Consider the following 27,696-nt stretch of genomic DNA (forward strand, 5'->3'; position numbering starts at 1 on the left):
TGTCTAACCATACAGAGACACACAAATTTCCCCAGGAGTAGAGAGTTAATACTCCCCCTACCCAGAGCTCAGCTGCAGAGACCCACTGCCCAACCCAGACACTCACCCCCCATCTCCTAGGGGCCACCTGCAGGGCCCCCGCCCAGACACACTCACCCACTACCTTCCTGAAGCCCAGGGATCCAGAGGGAGAAACATCCTGATGCTGGGTCCCAAGCTTGCAGGGAGTTTCCTGCATGCCACCTCTTTCCTTCAGGGCGTGCTGGGAACTGCAACTGCTGGGAACCCTCCAGTTCTCTTCCCCCCCCCCCCCCCACCTTATTATCTATTTGCGAGCTGAGCTCTGCTGGGTCCAGTGGCCCCTAGTGGCGGCCAACATCTCTACAGCCCATTTCTGTAGGCAGGGGGAAGGAAATTCTGTACACACAACTTTAATTTGTGCAGAATTTCCCTAGGGATAATTAAAAGTATTTTTAATACAGTGCTCCTGTAATCAGTGTAGTTATCACAAATTAGTAATAAGCAGCAAATACTTTGTGTAAACAGTACTGCAGAACTAGCTTTTTGTAGTAATTTAATAGGTGGTAGAAATATTAACATAGTACTGGCTGCATAATACACCCTTGAACGAGTAAACTAAAATATCAACTCCTAGTCAGAGAGGAGACTGTCCCTAATGCTACTCAATCAGCTGGATTCTCTGGTTTGCCAAGGCCTCCACATTCTATAAGTAGAGCTTGGACAGAGTAAACAAATGAGCTCATTAGACTAGAGTTTGTGAACTTGCTTTCCCAGAAGAAGCAGAGAGGTCATGTGCACAGAATAACTGCTCTGGCCAGGAAGAGCAGGAGGTGTGTATGTATATTACTATTTACTAACATTTGATTTTGATTGGCTCTTTGTACTCTTAAGATAAAAATCTGAGTCTCAGAGCATTGACTTTGCTGCAAGCTGAACTGATGGAAAAGTTCTGTCAGTATATTAGCACTGTTCACATTAAAGCTAATATTCTGAATAAGGAAATCTAGGACTAGCCTCATTCCTTCCCTTCCTAGAAGTGAGGCAGTAGCTCCCCTTCTGGCATTGGACAGGGACAGAATTAGAGTGAGACAGCTGTTAAGGATGGCTTATGAGCTGTAAAAGCATCAGCCTCTTCTGCCAGATATACTCCTGCCTTCCTCCACAGTTGGAGGTTAAAAACTTTACTCTTTAAGCAGCTACACTTCAGCTGGTGTGGTCTCAAATAACCTAGCTAGAAAAACAGCTGCTGCTACCCCAAGTCGCTCCTGCTGCTAGCATTGTGCAGCTTTGATTTACAGTAATATAGCTATCCTCCCTGCATCATCTATGTGGCAGTGACAAAAACTAACTGAATATCCCTGAGATGTTTATTATCCCTAGGGTACAGATTGTGGGGGTGAACTATAGGTGACTTGCCCAGTTCCACAATGTAAGTGGAACTAAGCGATGCTTAGTACACACACTTCCTGACTCCTAGCCCTGTTTAATCCTGTAAATGAAACTCAGCCAACCCTCCCTGCTTTCACACAGTGGGAGTAAGGCTTTCCTAGTGTGCCATCATGAATATGCTCCTTAGCAGGCTGCAGGGATACAGTTATAAAATAGTGTTATCCTTCATCTCCCAGGCTCAGAGGCAGGACTACAGGTTATTCTCTTGCTTTACAAAGGGTGTACAAAAAAGGTTTGAGCCTCACTCCTCTACACAAATTGCAGATCAAATAATGAAAAAAACCCTGCAGTGCTGAATCCTGAAAAATACTTAACCCAGGATTCTAGTGTCTTTTCTTTCTACCTTGCCTTGTACCTCCATTTCCAAAGGAAATGCTCCCATTATAGTACAGTTCCTCCATGCAGGCCCTGCACCAGAACACTAACCTTCAGCAATTTTTGTAAGGATGCTTATCACAGTTTTGAGATTTGCAAGAACAAGTCCGGAAGTGGCTTTGACACACCCAGCTGCTGGATGCCTTCAGCTGGCACATAGTATTTTTGCACTACTAAGGCTTTGGTATAAAATTGACATTTGATTTGTATTAGTCTTTATTTCTATGTAATTGTAACTACTGTACACCTAAGCCTTAATTTTTTCTAGTTTTGCTGCCTTCTTCCCCCCGCCGCTCCCTCCCCCCACTGCATTCTGACCCTGCACAGAAGGAACAAAACTGTTTCACATTTACATCTTTGTGTTCTAACTTCTGTGAGTCATCTGTTTACATTCAGACACTGCTTGCTGGAACATGTGAGTTTGAACCCTCTCGGGCTATTTGATGGAACAGCCACCGCAGTCTTGAAACACTCAGTCCAGATTTTACCTTCTCTACAACTAGGGTAAGGAACAGCAAGTCTAGACTCTCAAGCAAAGCAAACAGTGATGCATTTAAAAACAAAGTGAGATGGATACTGGACAAGAGATTGCAGATCATATATGGGCAAACTGGTCATTAGGGAGCTGAGTTCTATCTAGGCCTCTTTGGTCATACAGGACCCTCTGACCTCAAACAATCCTTGAGATCAACTCTATAAAGAAAACAATGAATCTCTACTTACACACAAAAAGGACAAGGTATTATGTTATACTATCCTGGGGAAAACAAGTAAGGATACATAAATCATTCTTCCCTATGTTTAAATGTGCAGGGGCTAGCTGTAGCAAACAGAACGTCAAGTGGATGTATGAAAGTAGCAGGAAATTTAAGCCATAATATATCTGACATCCAGTATTGGCCCCTGCTCATGGGCAGAGAAAGCTGAAGGTGGTGGTGCAATCCATAAGAGAAATGATTACAAGATGGTCCTGTCCATTTCTGGCAAATCCAGTTTTGCAGAAGTGGGGAGTAAACTTGTGCGACCTTCAGCCAGGCCTGATTTAGCCAGAACAAGTTCTAGTGGAAATATCCCAAGATATATTCACCAATGCCAATAAAATAGACACCCTGGGCTATGCCAAAGAGGGGTGCTATAACCAGGGCCCGACAGCCTGCCCCCTTCATGAAGGCAGCAGGGCCCTCATGTGTCCAGATCTTCCTGTATATTTAAAAAAGAAAAACAAACAATTAGATAGCCAGACAAGCAGCATTTCAGACAGTTGTTACTTACAAACCAAGACTTGCAATCCTCAAATTAAAAACCACATGCACTCAAAGGCAGGGTTTTTAATGGATTACCCAACAATCGTTCGGAGGGGAAACATCTTGCGCCCACAGGAAATGGTCTAAGCATTTGCCTTGTATATTTCATCTGAACAAGTTATAAACCAGGTGATCATCTCCCAGCAGATCAGCTGTTTAAAGTACTTGGTTTACACGTCGTGATTTATTAGTCCCCTGCAGGCTCTTTCGGTATTAGGCGCTGTCAGGTATGTTGTGGGAACTCACTCTTGTACCAGCTAATCCCTGCAGGAGCTACAGTAGAGAACAGAACAGGAGCACTAGCTCAGGGGAAGTTCTGAGCCAATCTAATCCTAGACTCTTCCCACCAGGAAACCCTCTAAGGATTTATGCAGGCGTGTTGGCTGCGGGGGGGGGCAGGTGTTCCAGGTAATCCACTGTCACAGTAAGGAGGGGCTAAATGGAATGGCAATTGGACAGGGTGACACAGAACAGTAATAAACCAGACATGCAGCAAGGGAATATTCTGGTTTACCTGGCACAGTCAATGATTCCATTGTAGGTGTCCTCTCCAAGGCCTTTCTTTAGAGTTTGAATTCGGGTTTTTAGAACTAAATTGCATGGAATGGAAAAGAAACATTTAAAAAAAAATCCTCTCCAGGCAGAGTTCACAACAAGAGTTGTAACAAGTCAGTACAGAACTGGAAAATATCACCACACATCTGAGTTACCGCCCCTCTTGTTAGATCCTGGTTTTTCATGCTGGAGAGCTTCTAATGTTAATCACAGAGACACATGCTACATGAATGATCCCAGGGGATGCATGTGGGTGTGAATCCGAGAGAACCTCAAGAGCAAACAATCAGGAAGTGATGGAAATTGGAGAGGCCTCAAAGTGCTCACTGGGTCAGTTTTGTCTGGATATGTAACCTCTTCCAGGGGGACTCTGAACCGGCTCTCTTGCACTCAGAAGGTGGCTGTTATTCATCAAGAAAATGGAGAAGCAGCAGGGTTTGATTCCAGGGTCTTAGCCCTCTGACTGGAGCCAGCCTTGGGGAAAACGCAGCCACGTATACAACAATCAGATGATGTTGACAAGGATGTTTTGTTTAAAGAACAGTGATGTGACCCTCAAGAGCAACATCTGCCATTCTTGTGAGTGGGGTCCCTAACCTCAGGAAGTTGTCAGCATTTGCATATGTGGGAAATCACAGGGCTTCAGGGAGTACAGCAGCAGTTATCTGAAGAGCAGGACCTATGTCCTCAGAGTTCTCTACCAGCAGTGTTTGTAAGTCATGTGTTGTACAAGGGTCCTCAGCAAAGAGGTGAGCATGGTGAGAGACCAGGGGTTTTGGAACCTGAACCTATTCCCTGTCTTCAGTCAGTTGCGTAATAATTTTGGTCTGCCACCAGCACCACCAATTCCACCAACTCAGACACCACAAAGACTTGCACCTGAGGACCGCCAGGGGAGATTGGCCAAATCTGGGGCTGTGGTATGAAAGCAGCTGAACAACCTGAGTTTAGAGAAGTCCATCTCCTCCCTCTCTGGAGGGCTGGCTGTACTGCCCTCAGACACTCACCATCCAGAGGGGTCACTGCTACTGCAGCCACGGATCCCGCCACACAGCCAGACACGAATGAATGGAAGAAGGGTGCCTTCTCAGAGTGCCTCTGTCCCAGTTTGTTGATGTTGGCAAACAGTGGGAAATAGATAATGGAAAAAGGCACATCCCTGTTGGGAGGGGAAAGAGTTAGATAGACACCCGACATAGACCAATACCACAGACTGCATTGGGAGCCTGGCCTCTGACACGAGGTGAGGCAAAAGGCACAGGCTCGCTCTTCTCCTATCCCTATAGGCTCTTGTACAAAGTGGGTCACATCACTACCTGCCAGGGAGGAGATGGGGACCAAGCCCTCATCCTCACTAAAATATGGCTCTAGTGACTCTGAGATGAGACACAGCTGCAGTTTGGAGGTCAAGAGTCTCCTGCCTGATGTGAAAATGGATCTGTCCAAGGAATGGAACAGGTGAGTGCAGAGTAGAGTGTACTTTCCATTTGGCAGGGAGAGGAGCAGAATTTGGTGAGAAAGCTTCAGCATCTGCTGCTGAGGTAGCAGAAAGAAGGTCAGTCTGGAAGGTTATAAAAGGAAAATTATTTGTGTTCCATTAGAACTGAAGTGTTGAAATAAATGGAGATTTCCCTCGAGAAAGGTTCAAACCAAAGGATTTCCCCTCAGTTAAAAAAAACTACAAGCAAGAGCTGCTTTTCATTAATTTGTGGGAAACTAGTGAGCAGAGACGTTAAAATGCTGTAAAGCAACCTGGCAAAGGTGTTTAGCCCGAAGCTCCAGCTTGGACCGAGCAAGCAAAATGCATTGCAGTCAGGTTTAGCATTTGAGGCAGACAGTTCAGAAAAGCGCAGAAGAGGCAGATGTAGGACCCTGCCTTGGATCAAGCATACTTTTCAATAATGTTTCGGGGGAGCAGGGTAGCAACAGGAATCCCAAGGACCCTTCCAGAGCTGGAAAGTTACCAGCATAGCCACCACCAAACTCAGGCAAAAGAGCAAACTGGGAAAACCAAAGTCATCCTTGCAGATACACATCCCATGCAGTCCAGGAATCTCTGGTTTGGTTTTGCTTTATGCATAGCAGAAGGGACTCTGCTGAAGGGACATTTTCAGGCAAAAAGTCCTATTTAACAACACCCCCGACCCAAGCCCAGTTTCCCAGCCATGGTTACACCACCATCCCACACTGTAAAAGAACGACATTCCCTCTTCTACATGACTTGCTCCCCTTGATGAGGCCTGTGTACTCTGTGCATGTCACTCAGTTTGACCAATAAGAACACTGATGAAATATCGCTCCAGTTATTTTTGATGGCCCAGCTCCCATCCTATCTGGGTGCACTTTGCGTGGGCTAGATCAATTCAACTAAGAAAATATTCCATTGGCCCTCACGTCACCTAGGCAGTGGACTAAATGCCAAGGGACTGCAATGCCTACAGGCCTGAACAAAAGGGGTGTCTCGTATATAAAGCGGGTTGAAAGTTTTCCTACAGAACAGGCTTCCCTTAGAAAACGCTGGTTCCACAGAATCCAACTGTTCAGTGAGAAGTGTTCATTCTGTCAAACTTTCAATGGAAACCAGCCAGGCAGGATAGCCAGTTCCAGTCCGCCTGGTCTTCTGTCAGCTACCCTGCACCAACCTAGTGCACTAACAAGGAGTCAGAGTTCCCAGGGCCTGGCGGGATGCTGGGGCTCTCCAGCTCTTGGACTGCCTGCCTGCTTGCCTCCCAGAGTGAGTATGTGGGCTGCCCAGCTCTCAAGTCCTGCAAGCAGCTGTCTCCCCAGGCTTCCCTCCTGGTGGTTGTCTCCTTGTACTGCCCCCAGCTGGCAGGTGGGCAGGCTGCCCAGCTCTCTGGGGAGCCAGGCAGGCAGCCAGGGGAGCAGGGGATTCTAGGAAGCATATTTTGTTTTGGGAACACAGAAATGTTCTCGCTGCAGGAACGTTTTGCTGCTTCCAAAACTAAATACTTTGGAATTTTCTTCCCACAAGGAAGTTCCATTTTTCAGCCAGCTCTGGTCTTATATTGTGACCCTCTGAGGTGCTACTGAAGCCAGTGGGAGTTGCATGAACTGCCTCTCGAGCTGCTTGTGGCCCCATCATCCCAGTTCTGGTTAGCACTTCTTGGTTCACTGCTTTAATGGCAGCCCGTAATTCGCAGTAATAGAAGGGGGAAAGGAAAAAGACAACTAGATACAGTGATTGATTTGACATTGAAGAGTTTCCTTAATACAGATATAATAAATAATACCACCCAGTTCGTATGTTGCACTTTTCATCAGTAGATCTCAAAGCATTTCACAAATGACATCAGTGTCATTATCCTCCTTTTACAGACAGGAAAAGTGTGTTGATGTGACTTGCCCAAGATCACCCAGCAGGCCAGCAGCAGAGCTAGGAATAGAAACAAGTCTTCTGAGTCCCAGTGCAATGCCTTATCCACTAGACCACACTGCTGATACAGCTTTCCCCTCCTGTTTGCCAGGTGGTTGGGGCAAGTCCTTCAGGAACAGATGCTAAAACCATGCAGTAAGGAGGGAGAGACCAATTACAAGCTCCTGGTTTGCAGGAGGTTCCCCACCCTTCCTCCTTGGAGTAGGGTGGGACTGGTTTCCCATACTGACTCATCACTCCCTGTGTCTCCCCACTTCTCACCTGAGCAGGGTGACTCCCAATCCCTTGTACAGTCCCACTAGCCCTTGAGTTTTCAGAAGATCTCTGGCGATCACGGTGGCTGAGGGGCGCCTGAATGCTGAGGCTGTGCCAGTGGTGTAAGGCCTGTCCTGAGGGGGCTGGGAGAAGGGAGCCGTTGGCCCATCTGGTCCCAAAACCTTTTGCTGATGAACAGCTGAAAACAAACAAGAAAGAGGAATTGGGTATTTGGAGGGAGAGGGGATCCCTCATTCTTTGCTAAGCAACCCCCTCCTCCCCCCAAGTCACTGCCTGGCTTCCTGGCGACCTGCCCCTAAATCCTTTCCCGAACAAAAGATCACTCCTGCCCAGAAGGTGAGAACAACTAGTGCTGAGAGATTAATTGATTTATTGGCTGAACCGAAAAAATCCAAAACAATTTGGTTAGTTTCAAACCAAAAGTAATTGTTCTCGGTTTTTCTTAACATGAAAAAGAAAAAAAAATTCATTTGGGTCAATTCAAAACATTTTGTTTCAAAAATACCATTTTGCCATGAAACGTGGAAACAGTTTGTTTCAAAAATGTCAAAACAAAACGTTTCTACAAAAATAAACCAGTTGTTTTCCCCAGCCAAAACTATTTGCCAAATTCAACCCGAATTTGCAAATAGTTTTAATATCCTGAAAAATGCTGAAAAAACATCACCCAGCTCTAACCACCACCCTATCACTCTCTGTGTCACCGACTAGGGCTTCCCAGTCCAAATCACTCAAGCAGTCCTGAGATCATCAGAACTAACCACTTCTTCCCCACCACCCCGGGAATGGAGAGTGTAACCTCTCTACGTACTCACCAACAATCAGCCTGACGGTAAAACGCCGAATGTGGAGTTTGAACTCAGATCCCAATATGGGAGCATGAGGCAATTACTAGTCTATTGTACCAGTCCAGAAATTAGATCCTGAATATTTACGCAGTTGAACAGGTAAAAGAGTCTTGCATTTCTACATTTCTCCCCAGGGATTTCTTTTGTTCTTAAATCCAAATTACGCTTTGCACTTAAATTATAATCACTGCTGTCTGTGGCTGGGACTGCAGGAGCCATTAACTCTTTTCACAGCCAGTGTCCCCATGTCATTCCCTGTGGTACTGCTTACTGGGAGAGGCTGAGACGGGGGTCCCTGTGCACTCCCCTTCAGCAAGGATTGAGGTGGTGGGGACTGCACAAGCCTGCTCCTGAGCATCAAGGGCTCAGTGAGATCTGCATTCTAAAGGGACTATGACACCTGCAGGATCTCAGGAAGTCTGTGACAAAGGGATTTACTGCAGAATCTGAAGCAACAATCTGGATGTCCCCTCCCACCCCCATCATGCAAAATAGGGCCTAACCCAGTCGTCCAGCATCCTGAAGCTGAATTTTCAGCATCTCCATGGGGGAGGTGACCACCACTTGGCAGGCCCCAGCTCCACAGCCAGCTAGCATCTCCCTCACCAGCGTCAACTCCTTCCTGCTGGGAACAACACAGATGTAAAGGGAATGCAAGGAAGAGAGACAGACAGGCAGGCAGTCACACAGATTTACACAGCTATCTGGAGGTGGGGGTGGGGGGGTTACACAGCCTTCTCATGCTGCATCTTGATGCTGCCAGGCCACCCCGGCATGACAGCTCTGCACTGAGTCCTTAGACATGTATCCTGAGCTATAAGGAAACAGACTAGACATGCTGTGCCACATATCCACATAGAAACAGCCACACAAGGGCACACACCGCCTTGATTATCCATGTACTCCCTGCGCAGAACGCAGGTACATACGCACCCATCCATAAATGCTGTCTCTATTCCAACAGCCTGCCTACAATAGTGACCTTTGCTGCACAAAATCCCTAAAACACCCCTGATTTTGCACTGCTGTACCAAGGCAGGAAATTCTTTCCTGACCCCAGCTAATGACTGGCTCAATATCTTAAAGAATATAATTTTATAATTTTTCATCCTAGCTAATGTACTCTTAGACACTATAGATCCTTTTCTCATTCATTTATGTCTCTTCCTTTAAAAACATTACTAATATAGTTGTCTCAATAACATCCTACAGCAGTGAGTTCCATGAGTTAATTTTAATATTAAATATTAAAAGCTGTTTGCTTTTATCCCTTATGAACACAGGTATTATATGCTTCCTTGACAGGAGTCTGGACTTTTAGCATTTCACAGTTTTTTCCATCTCTAATTTCTATGATCCTCTCTACTGTACAGACATATAAAGACCCACCCACACATGCTTGATATATACTCCCACACACAGTATATGCACATCCAAAGGAACTGCTCAATGGTCCACCTAGTCTCTGGTAATGCTGTGTATCAGATACTTCAGAGAATGACAAAAAATACCTATAATGATCCTGGACATGCACACATACTCATCACCCACATACTGTACACACAGAACCACAGGTATGCAACCGCCCACAAAGCTACACACCTGCATAACTACGCAGACCCCCCATAGAAACACACTCACAACTACAAAAATACACATGCACACCCAAAACTAAATGTCTGTCTATAGTTTCATACAAATACTTCCCCCCAACACACACACACGTAACATTTTTTGCAAGGCCAAAACTAGACAGTGACATTTCCTCTGTACCTGTCCTGTGACAGCAGCTGTCGAAAAAAGTCATTGGCTGCCAGCTTGATTGCTTTCTCTGGCGTGACCAGTGTCAGGTTCACCGCGGCCCCTGGTCAAGAACAGAAGGGGCAATAAAGGGCTAATTCAGTCACGTTCCATGGTGTATTAGAAATTCCTCCCACATTGATTACTCAAAGTAAGAATGGGGAAGAGAGACATCTCATGCAAATGATTCCATGCAGTGAGTGTCTGAGGTCTCAGCTGGTCACAACTTCCAAGGGCAGGGGAAGAGGGGCTTTCAAAGAGACAACAATGGAGGCAGACCCAGGAACAGGAAAAGATGCGGAGGGATTGTGAATGGTATATGAGAGCCAGTGCTTTGATGGACAGCCGTGTACTCAAACTGTGGCCTGTGGAGCAGCAGTAGCTCCACTGAGCCCTACCTGGCAGTCCTCAGAATTAAATGCTTAGTATTGTGAGGGGACTCCTGGGACAAATGTGCAGAGCCCATGGTGATTCCCATTACAAGTGCACAGGGACCTTGGGGCCTGCTGGGACAGGAGAGAATCTCTTCTTACAAAATAATCTATATGATGAGAAGGATGGAGGAATGCTAACAGAGCGATTAGGCTTCCAATTGCTCCTGGTTTCACTGGAGTTTAGGAACGGGCACATCACAACAATCAATGCTCCGTTCACTCTAACATTCTGCCAACAGCATTAGGCTATGCCATAGGAAGATGCCAACCCTCTAAAATGCCTGATTCTGCAGTGCTTCACCAAGGGAAGAAATTCGTTTTCTGACTCCCGTTGACAATCACTTTATGCTCTGAAGTGTGAGGGCTTACACCTTTGTAACTTTTTAACCTAACTAGTGTAATTGTAGATGCTGTTCTTATTTATTTAAAAGGAAGGCATATTTATATGAAGATAGTGGTCTCAATAATATCCTGCAGCAGGTGGTTCCACAGGCTAATTACATATCAGGTAGAAGGGTATCGGGTATTTGCTTTCATCCATCCGTTTGTCTTTCAGTTCCAGCAAGCACCCTCTCTGTTTCTACTAAGTAGGCTTGAAAGGATTAGATTTCACTGTACACACAAACAGACAAAAAATATTTCCAAATGTACAGGTAGGCAAAGTAAGAAAAATGCAGCTTGAGAATTTGATTTAAGGATATTTACTTATATATTTTGAGATGCGATGTTGACAATTTGTGTTGTAACGATTATAAAACTAACTGTTTGAATCTCAACAGTTACTGTTGTTAAATAATTATTGTCTGATCTCCCCCTAATGTTTCACAATTTAAATAAAAATAAATACAATGAATAAAAGTCTAAAAATGCTTACAAATGAACATCAATATTATCTGTCAAAATGATAAATAAAAATCAAATTCTGTCAAGCCTACTAATAAGGTAAATTAGAGCATCCAACTGGCCTTTTCTAGTCATCATTTAATTTCTCTCTCTCATATCGTCCTGTCTCTGATAATTTCCACTGCTCTTCTTGGAAAGATTCCTTTTTTTGAGCCAGTATTTCTCTTGTCAGTAATTGTCAGCTGTGCTCAGTGAGAACAATGACTTTGTGTGCCTCAGGGACAGCTGGGTCTGAAATAATGTCTCTATTCCCGAGAAGAGGCGTACAGGTGGCAGTATGTGCTTCTGCTGAGAGTCTGTAACTGACACAATGGGCCAATCCACTGCAAAGAGGCCCCTCCCGACATTCCCACAGAGACTACCTCGGTACATGCCGAAGAATCCCTCTGAACGCAGAGTCTTCACCAAGCAATCCCGCCTGGAACCAGAGAGAGAGAAATGGGGTGAGTTACTGCCCCAGGATTGTGCCATTAGTTTGCTACTAACAACCCTTTTAGCTGCACTAGAGCTAGAGTTCACAGCCTCTGTAGGTAGAGGCCATTAGGGGGCAACATGATCACATGCCTGGAGCAGGTTGGATAGTCCGTTCATGCAGGGCAGTAGTATGTGCATGCATACACACGTGCCCACCACCCTTTGGCAGATCCTTCTGTAGAGGGAATAGACAGAAACAAGACAAAAGTCCCATTCTGGGAAAAGAACTATCCTAGCTACTACCATATTTAACACAGAGATGCCTAGCACGGCTCTGACACGACAGGGATACTTTGACCAATAGTAAAATGTTATAATAAAATCATGCTATAGAGACGGCGTGCTGGAGGATACTATAGAGCAGCGTTTCTCAACCTTTTCATGTTGGAGATCCCTTATTTAAAGTCAAAACTTTCCACAACCCCTCTTACACTGACTGTAAAAGAGTGAAAAGTAATAATAAGCTAGGATAATTTATTTGTGTGCGCGTTTCGGGGGATTGACTGAGAATATCTGACCTTGAAGGGTAAGAGTGTGCAGACAGTGGGGGAACGAGATCTTCTTTTCTTTAGATTGTAATAAATTTTTCATGCCTTGTGACCCCTTATTTGCCTTTCGTGACCCTTTCTCCCCACCTCAGGGGCCCTGACATTGTTCTATAGCACAGTTTGGTTAGCAGGGTTCTCAAGGACAAAAAACCTTCTTCTGCCCATTGGTCAGAGAAATTGTGCTAGAACCTCTATTAGCAACAACAAGTATATTTAAACACAGTTGTAGCTACAGTTCTGACCCGTTAGAACTTCTCTTTCCTGGCAGGGTTATATAACAGAACTGTGCACATTGCCAGCAGAACACTCCATACCCCATATACATTACACCCAATCGTTCACCCCTGGCACAGGCCATTGGGTCTGCTCCTTTATGGCCATTGGGGAGGGGCACATTTAAATATTTTCCCCATCTTCATCGTGCTTTACAAGCATTCACTAACTAATCAGTTCTGTTGCCCTGCAGCACCCTCTAGCATCCAGAGCCTGTAGGGCCTCTTTCTTTTCCTTTGTAGTCCCAGAAGCATTGGTAGCTTAAGACAGTACTGGGTCATGGAATGTAAGGCACTAGGTCGCGGTGGCTATGGTCAGCACCACCGACCGGGCCGTTAAAAGTCCCATCGGCGCTGCTGCCCGGCTAAGACACGCTAGTCCCTACCTGTTCTGACATCACGCTGTGCCACGGAAGCAGCCAGCAGTAGGCCTGGCTCCGAGGCGGGGCCACAGGGCTCTGTGCACTGCCCCTGCCCAGAGCACCGGCTCCGCATTCCCATTGTCCGGTTCCCAGCCAATGGGAGCTGGGCAGTGCCTGCAGGCGAGAGCCACGCTGAGCTGCTTGAGCGCCTCTGCCTAGGAGCCACACCTGCTGCTGGCTGCTTCTGGGGAGCAGCACAGTCCGCGGTGCCAGGACAGACAGGAAGCCTGCCTTAGCACCCCTGCTGTGCCGCTGACCGGGAAAGCCCATGCACCAATCCCCTGCTCCAGCCTTGAGGCCCCCCAAACCCGGAGCCTCCTCTTGCACCCCAAATCCCTCATCTCTGCCCCACCCTAGAGCCTGCACCCCCAGCCCAGACTCCCTCCGGCACCCCAATCCCCCTGCCCTGAGCACCCTCCAAACCCGGAGCCCCCTCCCTGCACCCCAAACCCCTCATCCCTGGCCCCACCCTGGAGCCTGCACCCCCAGCCCAGAGCCCTGACCCCCTCCTGCACCCCAACCCCCTGCCCCAGCCCAGAGCTCCCTCCCACATCCTGAACCCCTCATTCCCGGCCCCACCTCACACCCCTCATCCCCGCACCCCAACCCGCTGCCGCAGCCCTGAGCCCCTCCCGCACCCCAAACCCCTCTGACCCACCTCCACTGGGTCGTGGGCATCAACAATTTTCTTCAACTGGGTCACGAGAAAAAAAAATTGAAAACCACTGGCTTAAGACATCTCAGCTCTGCCCTTATCAACAGGAGAAGGAAAAGAGCATTTCCCAGGGAAGGGGCATTTCCCTGAGGGCTGCTGGAGGCTGAGAGCTGGCACTGTTTGTACAGAACAGTGCAGACTTGCCCTGCATCCTTTCATCAGGATGTGGCTCTTGGAACATGAGTGAACAAACTCAAGAGAAATTCTTCCCAGCATGCATCATGTCTGAGAGAGGAGGGGATGGGGAGAGGTAAACATTCCCAGGATACAGACAGCCACAGGGCAGCCATGTATGCTCAGTCAAACATGCACAACTCTATTTTGCAAGCCCCCTACTGAGTTCCTCGCTGCCCTTTATCTATTAATATGGAATTTTTATTTTATTTTATTTTGTGGAGGGATTTTGGTTCAATGATTTTCTTATCTCACCACCCCGGATCCTAGAGATGCCTCGTTCCTCTCCTGCCCCTCCTTGTGCCTCCAGCCAAATGCAGAGTAAAAGCCACTTTGGGGCCCAGGAACTCTTATCAAAGATGTATTGTATCAGTGGTAATGCCCTAAGACTGAGCTAGCTGGTGGATCCCCTGACAAAAGAAAACGAAAGGGAGTCAGCCGGGAGCAGAAGCCTCTTGTGCCTCAGTGGATGAGGAATGAACAACAGGGACAGCTGAGGAAGAGGTCTTCAGCTCCAGCCACCCCCACCATTGTTGGGGGGGCAGGGAGGATTAGGGACAGTTTTATGTTCACTTACTAGTGCCCCCACCTGGGGGGTTCTAAGAACACATACATTCCAGTATAGACTCCTTGTCCCTGCTGGTTTTGAAGACGGGTTTTCGCCAGATCAATTGGGAAGACGCAGCTCACTCCCACTAGCCCGGCCACACCTCCATTAATTAACTTTGCCGGAACACTGAAATGAGAAGGGAGAGGTCAACACCACACAGGCAACTCTCAGCAATAGAATGACAGCTGCTTGCCCTGCCCCCGATCCCTCCTGGATCCCCTTCTAGGAGCCTAAATTCCTTTTGAAAAGGAGATTTAGGTTCCTAAATCAGTTAGGTGCTGTGATGCTGAGCACAGCAACACCTAAATACCTTTAAAAACCTGGGCCTTTGTCTCTTCATGCCTCAGTTCCCCATCTGTAAAATGGGGCTAATAGCATTTCCCTACCTTAGTGGGGTGTTGGGAGGACAAATACATTAAAGATTGTGTTGTGAGGTGGTAACGGGCCCATGTAAGTACCTTAGACAGATACAGTGGAGACTGACAGCTGCCCAAGGGATTTCTTCAGGTCCTTTCAATGGGAGTTGTGTGGCAAAACCTCCTTGGCAGCTTTGAAAATCTCAATCACAAACAGAAAGAATGAATGAAATCTGAAGGTCAGCCCTGCGCAACTACCAACAGGGATGCTGCACAAGGCCATGCCCCTTTTAAGGACTGCTGCTCTTCAGGACCCATCCCCAGAGCATGGGAACAAGAGTGTAATGGCTGCTTCCTCATTTCCCATGTAGTTAGCACAGTTAGGCCCCACAGCTGCAATCCCACCCTTTTGTGACAAGCCCCCCTCCACCCAAATCAGCTACCAAACCCTTTGCACTTGCACAGCCCAGGCAGGAGGAGCCAACCTGAGCCCCTATTAAACGGATTTCACACATGGATCCACCAAACCTTGGGCCAGGCTTTTCCTCAGTCTAATGAGGAGCTCTCTGGATGGGCTGGGAAAGGTTGCTAGTGAGTGGACTGATTCTGCAGTTTGATTGGCTAACATCTCCCTCCCAGGCAGAAAGGGGAAGGTGGTCAGCCAACCACCTCAGCACAGACTGCAGAGCTTGATGAGCACCAAGGGGCCTTGGACTTTCCAGGGTTTTACGATCCCTACTCACTGAAGTAACACAGCCCGGCAACCTCACACAACTGCCCCAAGCAAGGCTGCGAAAGGGAACTGGGCTGCTTATGAAGTCCCAGAGATGGTGCAGATGCTGGGACAATAGACTGTAGAGCTAGGCTGCTTGCATGCATATATATCTTTTCTTATGAGTTTGACCATGTTACATTATAGGTTTGTTATTTGTTATTATAATAGGTTTATCAATTTGTATTAGAGTATTTTAGCTGTAATGCAAGGTACCTACAATGGCCGCAGGCTCTGTAGCTTAACCTAAGTCAAGTTAGTATATATGTTTGTGATCTTTTGCATAGATAAGTGGGCAAGTTAAAGCAAGTTGGTAGGTAAGGCCACCTAAGTTCATGGCCTTTGTCAGACTTAACAGATACACCACAAAGAACATGGAAATAACCAGTTAGGACAGAAACAACAGAGGTGAGGATGAGCTAACAGTCTCTAATAGTTACAAATATTTCATTAATACACATGAACATGCCAGCCTATAGAATAAGTGCATACCCTAACATTTTTGTGGGTGCGGAAGTTAAGTTTGGACATGGAAGGAGGGCACTTAGGGATCAGGCCCTATAACAGGAGCAACCCACAATATTGGGAAGGTTCATCTTGTTTTATTGTTAGTTCTTCCTTGTTTTAAGTAAACTCTAAGTTAGCTTCCATGGTCTTTCTATAGCGTTTAGCTCTAGCTTCTTCATCTCTCACTCAAGACTTGAGGAACCTGGACCTGCGAACCCTCTTGGCATGCCAGAGGCAAGGCTAATCCTTTTGTTTCTTATCACCAGGTTATCAAGGAAGGGTGTGAGTAAATTAATTGAGAAACTTTTATAGTATATAATACCACACGAACTGCTAGAACATTATTGCTTTTGTAATCAGTTGAGTATTTGTTATTTGATTACTATTCCATTACTGTTCTATTTATCTCAATAAAAGGCTTTAAAGCTGCATTTTCTCAGTGAGAGGTTTCCTTGTCATACATCCCAAAGACTGCCTGATTTTGGGACAAGAACCGTATCATCATCTGATCAGATTAACTGGCCAGCCTATAACCCATATTATCTAACAATATTATTAACCTCCCATAAAATCAGGAAACAAGCAGTAGGATTAGGATGTCTTCTGCTCGTGCTCTTAGCCCTTACAGGTGGATTAAAACCAAACTCTGTGTACATGCAAAGAAATCAGGACCTGGGAAAACTCATACTCCATCATCCAATTGGATGGGAAGAGCTGGCCCACCTGACTCCCAGCTGTTGCAACGGACAACCAGCTAGCAGTTTAGCCAGAGGCCAGAATTATGCCCCAAAGGGTAAGAAACTGTGGGAATGGCACTGACCTGATTTTCTTCTTGTTCCCCATAGTTCCTCGAGGACCTTTTTCCTTGACTGCTGCAGACACAGGGGGATTCTTTCACCACAGAGACACTCTTCCCTTTGACAGAAGCTGCCTTGTTCAGCTGGGGGATAAAACATCAGATCTTTTAGCACCAATTGCCACGTGATTTAATATCTACAAGCATATTATACACTTGTCTCTGGTATTTACCACATGTGATCTATTATAAGCCCATGGAATACATCAGTGGGTTCACAATTTATCATGCACCATGCAATTGCCTCACCTGCACTCTACCCATTTACCCACCTCCCCTTCACAGCGAAGCCAAAATCCCCAAAGTGATCCCCTAGCACTCACTGATTTCAATGGGATTTAGGTGCCTGAATCCCTTTGAGGATCTCAGCCTATGCCTAACATCCCAAGGTGCTGGGCAGCTTCGAACAGCCACCATTTTCTTTTTCTAAATCAATTCATCACAGAAATGTTCCCTTCTTTTCTCCAGTTGTGGAATTCCTCACCCACCCTCCTGCCCAAATTACACCCGCCCTAGTCCCTGGATGGGTGAGATTCAGTTCTGCATCTGAGATACATTCAAGGTCTAATCTCATGCTGAGTGCCAAGGGGCTGAAGAGTCACGTACAACCCCCAAGATGGATGAGCCATACAGAACAGCTAGCCCTATTATTCCAGTTGCTCTGACAGCTCTCTGTGGGGCCTGAGAGCATCTCTAGTTGCCAGGATAGCTTGCCGTAGCTCTTTAAGCTGGTCTTATCCTAGCAACAGGATTGTTGAGGAACCACTGAACAGATGGTACACAAGCTCCCCTGTCGTAGGCCTTCTGTCTCTTGTAAAAAGCAAGGAGCAAAAGAATCCCTGAGGTACAAAGCCACGTCTGAAAGACCATGAGGTGTCTCCCCCACCCCCAGCCACAGCTGGCTCCAAGATTCATAGTAAAGGATGTCTCCTCCTGGGACTAGCATGGCCTTGTCTGCCGAGTGCTGTGGAAGAGACAAGGGGGTGGAAGGCAGACAAAGGCAGCAGCAGCCTGGAAACCACGTTAGGAAGCAGGGGAAGAATTGTGAGTGGGGTTGGAAGAGGGGATGAAGTGAGCAGAACCTTTGTTCTCTGTAACCTGATCTCTAGGGACACCAACACCTGGCCATTCTCTGCACATCTGCCCTCAGAGCACAAGGTGCCAGGGGCCAGCGGGAAGGCCCAGACATGGGAGTGGGTGGAGAAGGTGGCTTGAATCCGGGGCTGAGATCACAGCCTTTTCCAGTTTGCGTACATTCTCTCTTTCAATGAGTATAAGCAGTTTTCGTGCTTGTCATTAAAAAACAGCAGTAGCTGGAGTCAGGCTGAGGGCATGCAGGCCCTCCTCCAGCTTCCTCCTTCCTCCAAACTCCCCTGTGCACCTCAACCCTGCCCTGCAGCACCCCCTGCTGGGCCAGTCCTGGCCTCCTCCAGTCCGAGCTCTGCCAATGCATGGCACTCCTGACCTGGGATCCCAGCTAGTTTGTGAAGGAGGCAGAAACTGAAGCGAGTGCTGTTCTAAACGCAGATCTCTTGTGCAAACACTTTATTCTGATCAATGCTAAAGCAGCACTGCAGGGCTCCAGAGGAGCAGACACCAACCACTGCCAGCTAGAGAGTGGGTTGGTGTGGTGCTGGGATTTCCAGGAGTGAGGGAGATACAACAGAGGACTGGAAAGGGAGGATCCTTTGGAAAGTGGGCCTTGCCATTGGATGGGGCCCTGCATTAGGGGGGAATAGGTGAACAGCAGGCAATGTGGCACAAAGCTGATTGCTGCCAATACAGGGCCCAGGGAGAAGATGCACTCTAGGTCCAATACTTCCCCTTTCAGCCCCCTCCCCCCCCCGCGCTCCCCCACCAGTCACATTATGACCTGAAAGTGTGGGGGGGGAGCGTGCAGGGGCAGGACAGTGCTGGGGAGCTGTGACTCATTGGAATGGCATGACACACACAAACACTGTGTGTTGACTGCGTGGAGAGGAAAGTCTGATGCTTTGGCAGCGAGGGAGTTCAAATGTCAATGGATCTGGAGCGTGAGCATGGAGTAGAAGAATCCCCTAACAGAAAGCTAGAGCCTGCGGCCATTGTACATTCTTCTCTGTCCCAAAACAGGTTACACAGCGTGTGGGATGATGCTGTAAGTGACGAGATGTCAAGACTGGCTTTGGGCAGTCTCTGCTGACACCCAGACCCAGATTTGCCAACCCCCCAGTGTTCAAAAAATAAATAAATAAATAAAAATCAACATTTGCTTAAAAATCATGAGATTAAAAAAAAAGTTTGGGGTTCTTTTTAGTTGCCTTTTGGTGGTGGAGTGTCTAGTGTTTCGAGCTCTTCCTCACAGCTGTGAGGGCTAGACACTTACCTGATTTTTAAAATGAAAGCTGACAGATTGTCAGGCAATACCCTGACTCCAACAGCCAGGGCATGAGGAAAAACCCCCAAAATCACAAGACACATGATAAAAATGGTGAGCTTTTGAGCGTGGCAACACTGCAGTCCAGTTCCTACTCCTCTAACTCCCATTATCACCCTCCTCCCAAAAGTGGTAAAAGCCCATGCTGTGAGGTGCACTTTGCTAGGTTATTTTCTAGACTGCACCCTGATCTGTTTGGGGCAGCTAATTCTGACAGGGCCCAGAAGGAGCACAATGTAGGATGCGCTCGCCTCCTTCAGCAAAGCAACTACTCTCCATACATTACTAAAGAAATCAGAGACAGGCCTGAATCAACACCTCTGAACTCTGGGGAAGTTCAGACCCAGGTCTGAACTTTGCAGCTTGGATCCACATCTAAGAGAAACCCAACTTCCAGATTCCAGCACCATCAAGCACTTCTGAAGCTCTAGGAATCCAAGTGGCCCCAGGAGTTTAAGGAGACCCAAGGCTGGGTTAGAACTGCACCGAGTGCCATTCAGGCTAGTCCTCTCCATACCCTCGGCTGTGACTTACCCAGAAAACATGTATTTATGAATGATAAGGAGCGTCTGTGTGTGAATGTGTTGGGCTGATGCACAGATGGAACTGCTATAAGGTCAGAAGAGAAAGAGGTGAGACTTACCTCTATTTCTGACCCATCAGTTTTCTCCCTTCTCCTTGTCCTTGCTCCTCTTCCAAACCCAAATATCTGACTCACAGCTGGATTTCACTAGCAAGCAAACCCCATCCCTGGCTTAAGGGACAGTTCACAAATTCCCATTGTTTTTAAGCAGTGTAAAAATGCTTTTTCTGTTTGGTTGGCTTTTCCTCCCTTAGCCTGGGAAAGAAGTCACTCCTTGTCCCTTCCAGCCAGAGCTTTCCCTCTGGGTGGGGACAGACATCTCACACAAAAATGCCTGTTAGGTTTTTAACCTAAAATTAAAACAGGTTTTTAGATTAACAAAGGCTGGATTTCCTCCCACTTTGCTGAGCCACGCCCTCCCCACAACTGTCAGGCTATAATCATTCAGTTAACAGAACCACAGACTTGCTAGACCAGTCAGTCCCTAACCCTGCCAGAGCAGGCTCGCTGGTTTGGGCTTTCCCCACTCTAGTTTTAAATGTCGTTAGCTATGGGACTTCCACCATTTCCCCTCCGAGACTGTTTCATAGTCAAACAGCTCTCGTCCTCAGGAAGCATTTCCTGATATTCAACCTCCACTTTTTCTTTCTTAATTTCATCCCATAGCTCCTAGTCATTCCCCCTTGTTCTACAGGAACCAATTCTTTCAGCCCTTGGTGCTTACACTCTTCACATGCTTATAGATTTAGGTCTCTTCCACCCACAGGCAGTTTTCTTTTACCCACTTTATTACAGAAACTTGGCCTCGTATCCACATTTAAGGGCTAGTCAGCTGATCCAGAGAATCAATCCAGTCAGCACTCAGCCTTCTATGCAACAATGGCCTCAGAAGGATGTTAACAAACTTTAACAAACCGTAGGAGAATTCCTAAGAGATATTTGAGGTTTATCTGTAGGATAAACAAAAATGTGTAAGCAAATCTGGTCCCCAAACTCCATGCTATTCCTAGTCACTTATGAGAGTGGTGCATGATGGGGCTCTCTCACTTCGTGACCAGTTTGTCTGACACGTCCTTTCTGGGCAACCTCTGCTTTCCCCTCTTCACTTCCAAACAACTCTTCATCCTCATTTAGAGAGTTGCTTTCCTGCTCCCAGTGACTTATATCCACTGAATTATAATTCTTGTGCGAGGAGCTTTCCCCACTTCAGGAAAGGTGCATTACTACAAGGAAACTTACATCTGTTTTTTTATAGTGAATTCTTCCAGAGACAGAAGATGAAGACTAGATGTTGTCTTAAAAAACACCCCCTAGTTCTACCACAAGTTGCTGAGCTAGATGGAAGAATCACTGTGACTCTATGGCCTGTGTTCTGCTGGAGGTCAGATTAGGTGATCATAATGCTCCCTTCTCGTTTTAAAATCTATGAACCTGTGGCTGCTTGACTAAGAGATTCCTGGGAAAGAATCAGTTTCCCCAGGGAATCTCTAATTAGACACAGGGAGCGTATGTGTGATGCAGCTGCACAGGGACGCTCAAATCAGAGGGATGCCTGTGGGAGTGTGATGCACATTTCCAAGGGAAGCTTGGCTAAGGTGTATGTGGGTTGCATTTCCCCAAGAAAGATTGTTTCAGATGCAGATATGGCTGTGATGCATTTCCCCAGGGATACTTTATGCAGGGGTGTCTGTGGTTCTGTGATGCATTGCTCCAGGGAACATTAGATGAAGGCAGGTTGGGGTGGGATATATTTCCCCAGCAATGTTCCTGGTTTTTTCCTCACCTCATTTCCCTGCTGCAGTGATGAAGGCACTAGGATCTTGAGTGGCAGACATTGGAGTTTAAACCATCAGTATTGAAACTTACAATCTTAGACCCTATAACTCTCTCCTGCCTCTTTGCTTCCTGCCCTCCAACCCTTTACTTTAACTACTAGATACCAGGTCCTGCTTTACTCTCATTGAGTCTAATAGCTAAAACAGGAGCCAGACTGACAGATTTTGAGGAGTCCCTGTCACTCCAGAACCCCATGGTGCTGAATGTTCTTAAACCCCACAGAAACTAAAGGGCACTGAAAATATCAGAGTGTCTAGAGCTTGGATGCATCCCCAAGAGAATATGAGAGGAGAGTGCGGTTCAGTCCAGTTCGCCTACGGACATCCTCTCCCCCCTTAGCCTGTGCCCTGCCATAAACAGGATCTTCGTCCAGCACTGATCTTTTCAGGGAAGGGGGCTTTAAAGGAAGGAGCATGGTTGAGGGTCTCTAGATTTGCCCTAAAACAACGAGGACCCCACCAATAAATAGGGTATGTCTAAGCATTTGCTGGAAGGAACCTAAGGGCATCACAGACACATTCTGGTAGTTTCCATTGCCAGCGGAAAGGCAGCAGGGCTGGCCTTTGGCACAAGCAATAAAAGCAACAACTTGCTGTCCCATGCTGACTCAGCAAATCATGATCCAGTCTCTCCCACTGGAAGAAGAGAGGCAGCTCCACTCTTGCATTCGATGAAGTGAGCTGTAGCTCACGAAAGCTTATGCTCAAATAAATTGGTTAGTCTCTAAGGTGCCACAAGTCCTCCTTTTCTTTTTGCGAATACAGACTAACACAGCTGTTACTCTGAAAGCTCCACTCTTGTTTCTTCTCCATGGGGCACGGTAGCTCGGAGCCCCGAAGAATCAAAATATGGCACCAGTGAGAAGTGCCACCAGTGGTATAACCCGCTGGCACTGGCTGGCTGCCTTTAGCTCCAGCTCTAAGGTTTGTGCTGCCCCAGGCACGGTGAGACAACAGTCCAGGCCTCATAGCCTGAGGCATACTACTGACACTGAACGTTCTGCTTGCCTAGGGGAGCGCTTGTTTTGGCTGTACAGACATGGCAACCCAGAAGGCCGACTGCACTTCTCACTGCTCCAGCTCATCAAGGCTCTAAGGAAATAACTGTGGATCTGTAAAAGCTCAGCCAGGAGCCAACCTGGGTCCAAGGGAGGGAGGCTGAAGAAACTGTGACTGCATCTAACACCTATGCAGGAAGGAAGGTTCAAGAGAATAAACGTCCTTTTTGCCATTCATCGTGGATTGAGTGGGTAAAGGAAGAGCAGAGGTGAAAGTAAGCCAGTCCAGTCCGGTGTATCGGCAAGAGCCGGTACACAGCCGACCGTACCAGCATGGGGCAGCTTCCCCTGCTGGCAATTTAAAAGGGCCCGGAGCTCCTGACAGTGGCCGGAGCCCCTGGCCATTTAAATCACTGCCAGAGCCCCATGGCTCCTGGCTGCCCCTGCCGTGACCGCTACCATGGGGCTCTGGCGGTGATTTAAAGGGCCCTGGGGATTTAAAGGCCCCGTCCCTTCCAGTTGAGCACCCCCCTCCCCACACACACACACCTTGCTCAGGATCCCGGCCCTGCGTACCAGTAAGTCCCTTAATTTACTTTCACCCCGGAGGAGGAGGGAAGGCAGGCAGCTGTCTCCACCGTATGCAAACAATATGAAGTAGTGCCTAAAAGGCCTAAAAGCTGGTGCTCTGGCACACGCTGTGTGTGCCGTCCATGATTGCAGTACATTCTCCTTAGGGCTGGGAAAAAGCTCACAGTAACAACTGACACAAAGGGTCAGGTTTGCCCCTGCAATAACAACTCCACTGAGTTACGGTTGCCAAGCCTCCAGGATTGTCCTGGAGTCTCCAGGAATTAAAGATTAATCTTTAAAGATTGCTTCATGGGATGAATCCTTCACGTATACATCCAACCAAAATTGGCAACCCTGCCCTGACTTCAATGGAGTAATTACACTGTGGACAAAGCTGACCCTTTGAAAAAGCTTCAATTGCAAAGCCCTTCTGTGTTTAGCAAAATTCTTCTCTGCCAACATTGGCTTAGATGGGGCCCTTCCCCCTCCCGCTGTATGTCAGAGAGGAGCCAGGGTTTGATCGATTGCAGTTCTCCTCTTCTGTGCCATGGTCAAAACACAAAGGTCAAGGCCCCAGGAAATTGCAAACAACTTTTGCCCGCCAGCCCCGGAAGAATTGGTGCATTTGGGAAGAGAGGGTGATCTTTTTACAATCCCTAACTACTGAGAGTGTGTTATGGAAAGAAATGGGTTTTTTAAGTTGGCAGGGAACATGTGGTTTCCTGGTGCTGCTGGGGAGAGCAGGAGTAGCTCCACCCAAACAGAAAGGAAATGCTGCAGCAAAAAGCTGGAGAGACTTCAAGCCAGAGGGCTGCTATCACATTACAAACCCCACCCAAGCTGCCCCTTCCCATGCTCACCCTCTCCCCAAAAGCCCATGTACCCCCTTCCAGACCCGAGCCTTTTCTTCTCCACACGGGGCTTCAGAGAACATGCACAGAGCTGCCAAGCTTCACTCATTTGCAGGGAGGGACTTCTCCCTTTGTGTGTTGATTTTAAGACTATTTTTACAGTATAACAGAAACTCACAATTTGCAGTAATGCCTGGGAGGCCCATACAGGCTCAGGGAGTGAAGCAAAGCCAGCCATGTTCTGTTTTGTACTGAATGGTGTTTAGTGTTAGTATTTTTATGCAAAATACTTCAGAGTGCTCTCTTTTGTAAAAACATTAAAGGGGAAACTATGCTTTAGGGACTGAACGTAGGGCTGTGAGTCAGGAGACCTTAAATTCTATTTCTGACTCTTCCATGTGCTTGGTATGTGTGTGACTTTAGTCAAATCACTTTACCAATCTGTGCCTTGGTCTCCCTGACTGCAAAACAAGAATATTTTCTAGAACTGGTTTAAAAAAAAAATCAGAATTTCCATCACCCAAGAAATGCCAATATTTCAAAATTTTGTTTTTTAATCTCAAATTGGGACAAAAAGCCAAAATATTAAATTTTTTCCTGGAACGTGAAGTTCCAAAAAATTCAATTTGGAAACAATGAAACATTTCAATCAAAACAAAACTTTTTCACTTAACAGAACTGAAAGCTTTCATTTTGGCTTAGTTAGACAAACCGGCATCCTCATGAGGTGTCTCATGGGTGCTGCAGTTCGAGTGGCTCATGCCATCCCTCTCCTCATGCCTCTCCCTCCGTCTCTTCTCTGTGGGTGGACTCTCCAGCAGAACTACATCTCCCATGATGCACTGCGGTCATGTTACGCTCATGATGCACTTAGGCTGTTCAAACCAGAGAGGGCATGGCAGTGTGTCATGGAAGATGTAGTCCTGCCAGGGATCACAGCCCATTAAGAAGAATAGGGGCACATAGGATGCAAACTACAACCCCCATGGTCACTACAGCCGATCAGGTAGACACAGATTAGATGTCAAAATGAAACATTCTGATTAGTTTGAGCAAATGTAATTGTTATGATTCAAGTCAACTTGACTCAAAACAAACTATTTCATTTAGATTTTATCCATGGAAAAATCAAAAAGTCTCAGCAAACTCTAAATATTCCTGTGGAAAAAAATCATTTTTGTGGAAAATGCTTTTCTCATTAAAAAAACAGACAAAATTCCCGACTGGCTCGAATACTTTCCCACTTTTGTAAAGGCCTTTGAAATCATCACCTAAAAGCACTACATGAGCTCTGCTCTTGGATCTTTGTGGAAAATCATGGCTGGGGAGAGGCCACTGCATTTTCAGTGTATATTATTGAGTTTCCAGAATAACACAGTGATATGCAGCTGAGTGATGCAGTGAGGCTGGGCTGTCTCTCCACTCTTAAGGTTTCTCACCTTCACCATTTCATCCAAATGCATCACAGTTCTCCCACTTCTATTCTTCTTCAATAACAGAGGGAGAAATTAAGTCTTAAATATGAAAGTAACACATTTCAGGATACAGGGTGTATGGCAGATATTACACACTATGAAGTAGCAAGATATTGTGGTGAAGGGTTCTGCTATGTTTCAGTGCAAATTAGGAAGATATGACAGACAGAATTCAAATCCATTTCTCAAAAACTCAAGGGGGTGTTCAGATCTGGACCATTTCTTTAAGACACATTACACTACTATGCTGATTGGTGCTACAGGGAAAAGTCAAATAGAAGTTTTCCAGCAGGCAAAAGTTCCTCCCACTAGAAATAAGAGACAGTCCCTTGCAATCTAATTCTAAATATGATACACTAAAGGAGGGGAGATCATCAAAACAGTAGTGCGGGATGATACAGCAATAATTACATGGTCATTCAACAAAGTCTTGTAAACAGCATGATGGAGCAAATGTCTGTATGTATATAATAAAAGCCTCTGACAGCTCTGTTGCAGGCGTTGTAGCAGGATGGGTGCTGAGAGATCTGAAAGAGAGGGGACTGTGGTCTCATGGAGCATCTTAGGATGTGTGTTCCACTGAAAGAAAGCTCACCCAGGGGGCTTCCCACAAGGCCAACCTTGGAAGCAGACAAACCAGGCACGGAAATAAACACTCAATTTAAAAAGGCCTCCCTTATTCAGGTTAACATAGCTGACAGCTGTGCTGAAATGGAGGGGCAGTCAAGAGGCACAGCCTGGGGGACAGCCCAGTTCTCAGGTACAAGGGACCTACACCACTATCAAAGAGTGGTCTGTTTAGATGTCATCTGCAAGCTGTTCTCTGCACAGGGAACCCTGCTCTTCTCCCCCCACCACTCCCCCCAAAATAAATTCCACCCCCCCCACATAGCCTAGCTGGCCCAGAGGAGAAACTAGAAAGGCGCAGGCTGAAGAATCAGAGTTTGGGTGCTATTCATTCCCACCAGCACGTGGCCTAGGCTGACATTCCCTGTCAAAAGCACATGACTGCAGCTTGTTGAGATTAGTGTGGGGCATTTTCTATAAAACAGATGAGCTTTGTCTCTGTTTAATATTCTGCTGCCTTTAGAGCCACTATTGCCCCCTCTCAGGGACTGGTTCCAATTAGTGTCATTTCAGCTCAGAGCTGGTTTAGCCTGAGGATTAGAATCCCCCCAGCCCCCTCCCCAAATCCCCTCTGACTCAAAAGCTTCCTGGGATCGAGGCAGCAACAGAATTCCTTCCCCTCCTAAATTGGACTCCAGCTTTACTCTCCCCCCACCTCTGAATTATACATGTTGGGGCCAGGGAAGCAGTGGGTGCGAATGTGACAGAATGACCCCTGGCTATCTACCTGAGAACCAGGGGAATGGATCTCCCTTTACAGAGACTCCCAACTTAGAGGAACAAACGCCATTAGAAGCCACACTGAATGGAAGCTGCTGTCAGGAAATGCGTGGCCGACCGGTTCACTTACCTTGCCCCAGGAAGAGACAGAAGGCCAGCTGGCACCAGCAGAAACGGGAGATGTAGTTCTGATGGGCTGATCCATGCTTCAGTGCCTCTAGCTGCAGTGCTATCATGCATGCTTATCATGTCATCCTTTGTCACTCAGGGGTTCTCTGAACAGCCTGTTAGCACAGTGACTCAGAATGGACTTCTGCAGGTTGAATGCACGGTGGCCATGCCCATAACGTAAGACAAAGGTACAGCAAGCCCCAACGATGTAGTAAATCATTCCTAATTTATCCACTTGGGGCCAAAATCTGCCCTCAGATAAATTGGTCAAAGGGAGCTACAAGCATAGGCCCCAGGAGCAGACAGTGAGTGGGACAGGAGATTTGTGTTTTTATTCCCAGATGGTTTGTTTAATCTTGAGCAAACAATCGGTCTTAGTTTC

General features: G+C 46.9%; 2 protein-coding genes across 6 annotated transcripts in view; one reads left to right on the forward strand and one right to left on the reverse strand.

Moving 5' to 3' along the window:
* BID (BH3 interacting domain death agonist) overlaps nucleotides 1–27,696 on the forward strand; it is a 536,402-nt gene that overhangs the window by 153,493 nt on the left and 355,213 nt on the right. The gene's annotated exons all lie outside the window — the stretch shown is intronic.
* On the reverse strand, nucleotides 496–27,397 carry SLC25A18 (solute carrier family 25 member 18). 5 transcript variants are annotated; one of them, XM_073319946.1, is made up of 10 exons: nucleotides 27,274–27,397; nucleotides 17,030–17,149; nucleotides 14,578–14,700; nucleotides 11,722–11,777; nucleotides 9,996–10,086; nucleotides 8,726–8,847; nucleotides 7,360–7,552; nucleotides 4,712–4,863; nucleotides 3,664–3,739; nucleotides 496–3,045 (listed from the first exon to the last, which is right to left on the reverse strand). In XM_073319946.1, the coding sequence occupies exons 2-10, from the start codon at nucleotides 17,050–17,052 to the stop codon at nucleotides 2,904–2,906; spliced, it is 978 nt and encodes a 325-aa protein (XP_073176047.1). In that variant the 5' UTR covers nucleotides 17,053–17,149; nucleotides 27,274–27,397; the 3' UTR covers nucleotides 496–2,903. The 5 variants fall into 5 exon arrangements, with proteins under 5 accessions (XP_073176047.1, XP_073176055.1, XP_073176038.1 ...); XM_073319954.1 differs by lacking the exon at nucleotides 27,274–27,397 and adding an exon at nucleotides 20,125–20,304 and having other exon boundaries at nucleotides 8,726–8,844; XM_073319937.1 differs by lacking the exon at nucleotides 27,274–27,397 and adding an exon at nucleotides 20,125–20,304.

This window comes from Lepidochelys kempii, chromosome 1 (genome assembly GCF_965140285.1).
Source record: "Lepidochelys kempii isolate rLepKem1 chromosome 1, rLepKem1.hap1, whole genome shotgun sequence".
Classification (NCBI taxonomy): domain Eukaryota; kingdom Metazoa; phylum Chordata; order Testudines; family Cheloniidae; genus Lepidochelys; species Lepidochelys kempii.

What these genes read in the sequence shown, in the direction of transcription:
- SLC25A18 (XM_073319946.1), bottom strand. Translation starts at nt 17,052, where the DNA reads ATGGGGAACAAGAAGAAAATCAG. An exon ending in AGCAGTGACCCCTCTGGATG is followed by an intron (nt 3,740 to 4,711) that starts GTGAGTGTCTGA and finishes CATGCAATTTAG; the next exon opens with TTCTAAAAACCCGAATTCAA. An exon ending in GGAATCATTGACTGTGCCAG is followed by an intron (nt 3,046 to 3,663) that starts GTAAACCAGAAT and finishes TTAAATATACAG; the next exon opens with GAAGATCTGGACACATGAGG.